Source organism: Brassica oleracea, chromosome C1 (genome assembly GCF_000695525.1).
Source record: "Brassica oleracea var. oleracea cultivar TO1000 chromosome C1, BOL, whole genome shotgun sequence".
Taxonomy (NCBI): Eukaryota; Viridiplantae; Streptophyta; class Magnoliopsida; order Brassicales; family Brassicaceae; genus Brassica; species Brassica oleracea.
In genome coordinates, this window is record NC_027748.1 from 29,057,011 (window position 1) to 29,065,206 (window position 8,196).

The 8,196-nt window shown below is 34.5% G+C and overlaps 1 protein-coding gene across 1 annotated transcript; it reads right to left on the reverse strand.

Moving 5' to 3' along the window:
* Window positions 1-4,732: 4,732 nt before the first annotated feature.
* Window positions 4,733-7,584, reverse strand: LOC106336758. Its single transcript, XM_013775691.1, has 10 exons — window positions 7,476-7,584; window positions 7,234-7,343; window positions 6,328-6,601; window positions 6,157-6,247; window positions 5,965-6,089; window positions 5,556-5,707; window positions 5,315-5,472; window positions 5,124-5,238; window positions 4,870-5,043; window positions 4,733-4,786 (listed from the first exon to the last, which is right to left on the reverse strand). Exons 1-10 carry the CDS (start codon window positions 7,582-7,584, stop codon window positions 4,733-4,735), a joined length of 1,362 nt encoding a protein of 453 aa, XP_013631145.1.
* Window positions 7,585-8,196: the final 612 nt, after the last annotated feature.

An 8,196-nucleotide genomic window follows, 5' to 3' on the forward strand; every position in this document is an offset into this window, starting at 1 on the left:
TGTGTATATCGGGTGTATACCGTTGTGTTTACCTAGCGTACACTACATACCGGGGTGTACATCCTAGCATACACTACACACCGGAGTATGGAGTGCACAATTGAAATGTTTGGTGTCAATTTGAAAGGATACACTACCAATCTGAAACCTTTAGGGCCACAGCGAAAGAAGACAAGAATTCAGGGACCAAGGTTGCAGTTTTGGAATATTCGCTTGGGTTAAGGTTCGAGTGAACCTTTCTGCAAATTTAGTAGTTTTTGGGTCAATGAGTAAATAGCCAAAATATCAAGGACCAGATGTGCAAAATGGCCAAAAGTGGCCATTGTTGTCTCCGAGCTTCGAACTGGACGACTCCGCGGCGAGCTTCGAACTGGAAGCTCGGAAGAGGGCCGCGGCGGCGAGAGCTTTGAACTGGACGACTCCGGAGCTTCAAGACGCTCTATCTATGGGATTGCTACGAGGATTGGAGCTTGATGAGACAGTGATTTCGTGGAGAAAGGAAGGTCACAACGAGGAGATGGAGACCTGAGGCCATGGAAGAAGCTTGGTCGTGGTGAACCTCCGAAATGATGCAAGCTTCGTCTCTGCCGAGTTATTAAACGGTTGATGAATCCAGTGGAGAAAATTGGAGAAGAGAGAAAGAATTAATAATAGGGAAAAAGACTTTCTCACGTGCGAAAACAATTCAAGGGAGACAATGGCAATTTGGTGAATATGTTATTTGGACAGGGTTTATTACGTATTTTCTAAGAGACTTGTATAGGGTCAAATAGTACCGCGACCCATTTTGCAAATAAAATTTTTGCCCAACTCAAACCCCAAATTAAACACTCAAAAGTGACCCACTTTACCAATAAATTCGGTTTTTATGTTGAATCTTTAATTTAGGGGCTTGTACCCAAAATAAACTTAATTGGGGGTTTTGTACGTTAAAAATCCTTTTATGAATACAGACTTTTATATATATGTGGCTTTCCATGAATAGAGTCTTGAGCAATGTAAAAGCCACGAACGATTATTCAAAGTTTAATGTGCGCATAGTTATGTGAATGTCAAGTGGATTTTATGCATTTTTGGGAGAACATATATGTTGGTTGTTTTAGAGTTGGAATAATCCGTAAAGATATTAATTGATAATTCATTATGGGGTATTTAACACGTAAATTATATGGATGAATATTCTCAAAGTTGTTTTATATTTGTTAACTTTCCATAATATATGTTTAAATTGTTATAGCCAAATTACAATTAAAGATTTTAAGTAAATATCATATACATATACAGTGAAACCTCTATAAATTAATAATATTGGGACTACACCAAAACTATAATTTTTTTTATTAATTTATCGATATATTAACTAAACCAAAAACTCGATTTGGGACTATAAAATTATATTTTATAGAGATTTTTAGTGTATATTAATTTATAGAATATTAATTTAAAGAGGTTATACTGTATTTGATTTAAAAGAAAACTAAATTTTGATCCGTCCTCCGAAAGCGCGGGTTTTTGAGATTATATTATAATATAAAGTCATATTATATTGAAGAAGAGAATTTTTTTAAATTATATATTATATCAGTAGTTTATTTTTTTAATGGACCCGCGGGTCTTTGTTTGAGTTTGGATCCTACCCGAGACCTAGTCGGAAATATTTTGTATATATTAAGTATATTAGGGTATTTCGAATATGTTTCTGTAATTACATATATTTTTTTAAGTTTTGAGTTTGGATTTACATTAGTTTTGGGTTTCAGGTAAAAATTGAATTTTTTTAAAGAAAATTGGGTACTCGGATAAAATTTTGGGTATTTTTTTGTTCATCGGATCAGATTTCGAATAAAATTTTAGATTTTTAGGTATTTAAATATTTTTGGATTTTTTGGAGTTTAAAACATTTTTCATGTTTTGGGTATTTTTCATATTTTTAGATAATTCGAATCTTTTTGAATCCTAAATACCCTAAATGATATGTCCAGATCTGATATAGTTACCATTGAGTTTGTGGAAATATTTGAAATATATACTGCAAAGCTTTATTTATACTTATAGGTTATAACCCCTTCTATGACGTGATATTGTAAAAATTATAACCAAAGAAAAAAAAACACTTTAGCATCATGGTTAGACATGGAACTATAAACCGAGAACCAACAATGAATCAAAATCGAAGAAAAAAAAATCAAAACTAAATTGATATTCACAAATAACTAAGTGGTTCCTATATATCTAAAACCGAAAAATAAAAATCAAACCTTTAGAAAACATATTATTTTCTTATAAATATAGATTTCAAATATGGTGGTTCCTAAGATTGAAGAGATATACAAATTTTAAAAATATAGTGGTTTCAATTTCTCTGTTGAAAAATTTAATATTAATCTACTTATGTAAATTATTCGAAATTTAATAACAATATATTTTTAGATAATAGGTGGTTCCTATATCTCTGTTGAAAATGTAATATTAATCTATTTATGTAAAGTATTCAAAATTTAATAACAATGCAATTTATATAATTATTATCATAAAGATATTTAACAAAACTGTGAAATTGTTTTTAGAACTCATTTCTGAAACACTTAAAGAAAGAAATCATAGTACTTTTTTATTCAAAGAGACACTTAATCATATATAACATGAATATGTTTGCATCTCACGTAATTGCAATAGGAGGTGGACCAAGAGGTTTTAATATTTCATGTCTAACTATTGCATAATTAAGAATATTATAATATTTTATAGTTTTCATGTGAATATTATATATTTTAGATGATTCACCATTTTGTAGTGCAATTGTATCGCGGTATTAATTTTTTTGTTTTATAAATTTATATTTGTTTTCCGTTTTAAGTGTTCTATATTTTTTTTTATAAATTTACATTGCAGATGTATCATATATTTGTCAAAATCTATCTATTAGTTATTCTTTTATTGTTTCCATATTTAAAAGTGGGATTTATTACGTGTATTTGAGTTATGGTAACTGAATGTATTTGATGAAATATTGATTACAAATCGATTTTTTTTATATTGCTAAATGGCCATAATTTTTTTTAAATGGCCATAATTTTTTTTAAATGCTATTCATGTTTCTAAATAATATAGATATATAGTGGTATTCGTGTTTCCAAACAAATCTAAAATGTACTTCAGTTTTAATAATATAGATGTATAAGTTTCTTAGAATTTTGAAATATAAACATTCAATCAATCGGCAATTGTGGATATTAATCATTATATTATTTATAATTTTGTAATATAAGTGGTTTATATATTGAAAATCTACTAATATGATACTTTAGTGTGTTAAAAATCTACTATATGATGTAACTAGGGCCGGGGATGCTAAATTGAAAATAATTTAGATTGTCTTATTTTTTTGATTTTTGTCTACAATTGGTTTTATTTTAAAAATTTATGCTGTAAAGTAATATGAATCATTATTTTTATGATTTTTATTCTTTATTCAGTTTCACCCTCGTTACAAGTAACTATTTTTGTTCGTAGAACTAATAAGACTGTTTATTTGAAGTTGGCTCCATTGAAGTGTTTGCGAAGTTACAGTGATTTGAGTTTTTGCCCTTTTTTTTGTGGTGATGTGTGGTGCTTGGGTCTGGTTATATAGAGGAGATGAGCAGGAAAGAGTGAGGGTTTTTGATGATAATTTACGTGTAACGGATCATAATTTAATCATCCCACTACGCATTTGATGAGTTTTATTGTAAAATATTAATGTTGCTAACGGGTTTCGTAAAAGGTGGATAGTCAAGCAATATTGGTTCTCTAACATGTGATAAATTGGTAAATATGTGGTTGATAGATTTGGTGTTTGTTCTTATGAGAGTAGATAGGCCATAATTAATTTCGTAACATTACTCCAATCATTATTATTATTACAAATGTTACATTTTGATTAGTAATAATATTTAAAGTCTAATCAGTAAAATGCTTCATACGTGTCATCTTAACTCTCAGACTTACTAATAAAATGGTATGGTTCATGCTCAAACTTCTATTACATTGTCAATTCTAATACATCACTATAAGTGTCATACAAACTCCTGAAACAGTTATGTTTTAAAAAAAAACTAAAAATGTATCATTTTGATTAGCAATAATATTTACATTTTAATCAGTAAAATGATTCATAAATGTCATCTTTACTCTCAGACTTTCTAATAAAAATGGTATGGTTCATTCTCAAACTCCTATTACACTGTCAAGTCTAATACATCACTATAAGTGTCAGACAAACTCCTAAAACAGTTATGTTATGAAAAAAAGACTAAGCTAACTAAGTGTTCAAATTATACGCTTTTGGGGTCCACCCTATTACATGATCCAAATTACGATCCAATGTTATATGGATTGTTTTCTATACAACATTGATAGTGAAGGTTCTTGACACACAATTGGTGGAAATAGAGAACGCTCATCCCGGTGTATAAAGATGTAAATCATAACAGAAATAAACCATATTCGCATAGTTTAACTTCAAGACATCCAAAAAAATCCTTAAACTTAAATTGCAGATGTATTTCTCGAAATCTTTAAAGAAAATAATACCGAAATGCAAAATCCTTAAACTTAAATTGCCCATAAAAATGGGAATATCCAGAAGACAAATAACCAAATACGTGAAAGCAAATAAAAATGCATAAGCATTGTTAATTCAGAGAGTCCAAAAGCAAATAAAAATTCATAAGCAAATAAAAATGCATAAGCATCAACCTGATCCATTGTCAGGGGGCACGTCATTGTCGTAATCATCACCACCTCCCTTATCCATTCATGTTGTTGGACATACACGTAAACGTAAATAGCGGGGAGACAGTGATCCAGTATAGTACACATAATACTTACATTGTCGTCGACTGCACGACCAAGCTCCTCAGCAATATGCGTTATGGTGAACCTCTTGTGATGCTCGGTGAAGTTAAACGCTGTTACCCTCACCTGGAAAGTGTACGACTTTCCTTCCATGTCTGCAATGAACGGAGGTATCCTACAGTCTTTAGGATTCACTCCATCTTCTGCCTATTTATCATGAAAGCAAATGAGAATGCGATGTCAGTTAGTAGGTGTCAGACACGCGGGTGGACAGAGATGAAGCGTACCAGCATCTGAACAGCCTCGCTTGCTCGGAGACTATGAAGTTTCATCATCACCCCATCAAACCAAACAAACGTTCCTTCGGCAGTATCATCAGCTATAGCCATCTCCGCACGGTAGCTGTAATAAGAATATAGAGGCGTAGCCAAATTATTAACAGATTTATAAATAACAATTAAATAGAGATTATTCTTGCCGAAGTGCTCCAACTGCATGTGAATTATTGCATCGCCCACACGTAAATGCGGAGACGGTGCGCTGCAATTTTTTACTGCATTTGGAGCAAGCCACATAACACCACCCCTTATCTGTGTCAACTCGAACAACCCTCCCAGTACATAGGAAATCGATTTCCTGCATCATGGATGAGAAGACCATTTGTAAAACCATTTAGAGATGACTGGAACCAATCAAGAATGAACAATAAGTTATCTAACCTGACTTCCAGCGGAGACGATGAAGCTGTTGAGCTCAGCGATTGTCATCTTCTCAGCCTTCGCATACGACCGTAGCAGCGGGGCGGCTGATGCGAGCCCAGTGTCCCTGGCAACTAACCTGCGCATACGCGGCTGATGCAAGCCCAGTGTCCCTGACAACTAACCTGCGCATATTACAATGGTTAGGCAGTCAGGATACGTCAATGCACAATGGTTAGGCAGTCACATTTAACAAACGAAAAACATACTGGTAGAATCGAACTTCCCCTGCTTTCGTCTTCTTGTCAAAATACACATGTGTTCCGGACGTCGCATTGAGAAATAAATGACCCACATAGAGAAATGTGAATATAAGGATCCGGATTATACGAATGCAAGCTGTTACTTATTATAAATGGAATCTCAATACCTCCAACCATCTTTGGGTTAATGCTAGTAGCAACAATGACCTTCGGATCAACACGCATGGCCTCAAGTTGTTTGTGGAAAGCAACAGCTTGAGAATAAAATAAGCTTAGAGTGACAGTGTCATTACTGCCAACATACAGAGCATCAGTTGGTAGGATAACATCAATTAGTACTAAAAGTGAAGGATAATTACCTGTCCATTTTTAAGGTCACCATGACACGATTCTTCTCCTCCGGAGGGTCAGTAACAGTACTCTTGACGCTAAGGATCTCTCCTATGATGTCTACATGCAGTTCAGATCAGGTGTCAGTACAACACATCATGTATAAAGATGAACTACGTAAGAAGTATGTATTAAAGTACCTGGTAACTGAGTGTTTGTATTGGCCAAACCAAGCAGCTCCGACTGGTCATGGGACCGGAATGCTTCCTCAGGCAAGGCAGAGACCGGATCATCTATCTCGTCAAAAGACGTAGACTCATTGAAACGGATCATCAATGACGAATCAGAAAGTCTGAAGTTCTGAGCACATCTAGCGACATCAAAATCAGCTATGGAATACATTGCACCGGCAGTAAGTCTCTCTTGGTACTGTGGTAGACGGTGAGCGCTGATTGTGGCCTGCATCATGGTGGCCTGCATATAACAACATTTTAAAAATATTAGTAATGAGTCTGTTAAACAACATTTTCAAATTCACATAACCACAAACCACATGCCCAATCATGCTTCAAACTACTTACTCAAAGTAATCAAATGATATACAGACAAAGCATCAAATGATATTTGGACAAAAACCACACACTTTAACCCACACACGACATGAACACTCTATAGCAAACACAAATCATGTCTAAACCAAAATGATATACAAAGCCATACACTTTTAGGACATGATTGGGTTCCACTATAAAAGCTAATGATTTGAAAAAACCAACACACTTTGAACAGAGCAATCAAACCCTTTTGTTAAAAGTTTACTTAATACTCCTGAAACCACTTAAAATGTTCTAAAAAATAAAATGGTAAACAAAGCAAAACACATTGAGCAAACGAAATAGTTCCGTAATCAAAAACTAATGACTTTCAAAAAAATTAAAAAGGGTTCATCAAACGCAAGATACTCTATTGTCTACTTTCCAAAAACGTAAATAAAGATGCGGAAAAAAAAATCCATTTACTGATTATGTTTAAATACATGGTCAAATTCACACAAAACACAATCAACTCTAACGATCAAGAAGAGCAGACTTTCGGAATTCACTTACATTAACATCGACCAAAAGCATATCCACCCACATAAGCTCTCCACCCCTCTTAACGTTCCTAGCCTCCCAGTATCTCAGCAGCCTACCCTCCACAACCGATGAACACTTCCCTGTTTTCAAATCAGAAAAAAACACCCTAGACATGGCCATTTAGAGAGATGAGTAGAAGATAGATGAGATAAACAGCATAGAGATGAACGGACCAAGATCTCCATAAGGGTGAATACGAACCTATTTATAACTTGGATCTCGCCGACGGAACGACACATTGAAGGGCTCGTACTGGACGTCTGTATTAATGCCATTAATGTCGAGTTCCGTTACATGAAGAGGGGAAACGATCATCGTCATTATCGCCGCCGTAATCAGACTGGGATGAACGAAGGTGGAATTTAGGTTTAGCGGGGACGCCTTTCAATGTTTTCTGCAGGAATCAAGGGACGGGCCTGAAGCCCAAATTTACCAAAACATAAAAAAAGGAGCCCGTACGGAATCAAAAAGGTGCGCACCGTTTTGATTAATGAGGACAGGTGTCGGCTACAGGGAACTCGAATTTGTGCGCTGGCAGCTGAGGTGGACCCCCTGGGAGAGATTCAAAGCCTATTATATATATAAAGATATTATGGTTCATCATCTTCTATAAGGGCAAATAACTGCTTTTAAAACTCATTATCTGTGACAAAAAAGAAACTCATTATCTTAAACCTACGTACAGAAGTTTTCCATGTCTTCACTAATTTTAGTAGGCCTGGGCATTCGGGGTCCCAATCGGATTTCGGTTTATTCCAATCGGGTTTCAGTTTTTCGGGTTTATCAAAATCAGTCCCATTCGGATTTTATGAAAATTTGGTCCGGGACCGGTTCGGGTTCTATCGGGTTCGGGTCGGGGTTAGTAAATCTTCAAAGAACCGGTACAACCCGATGTACTTTCGGGTTCGGGTCCCAATCGGTTCTTCGGATTAA

Excerpts from the sequence above, each read along its gene's own strand:
- LOC106336758 (XM_013775691.1), bottom strand. The coding sequence starts at position 7,584 with ATGACGATGATCGTTTCCCCTCTTCATGTAACGGAACTCGACATTAAT. Across the intron at positions 6,248-6,327 it reads TACAAACACTCAGTTACCAG|ACATCATAGGAGAGATCCTT; the intron begins GTACTTTAATAC and ends AACTGCATGTAG. Across the intron at positions 5,473-5,555 it reads TCGTCTCCGCTGGAAGTCAG|GAAATCGATTTCCTATGTAC; the intron begins GTTAGATAACTT and ends TCCATGATGCAG.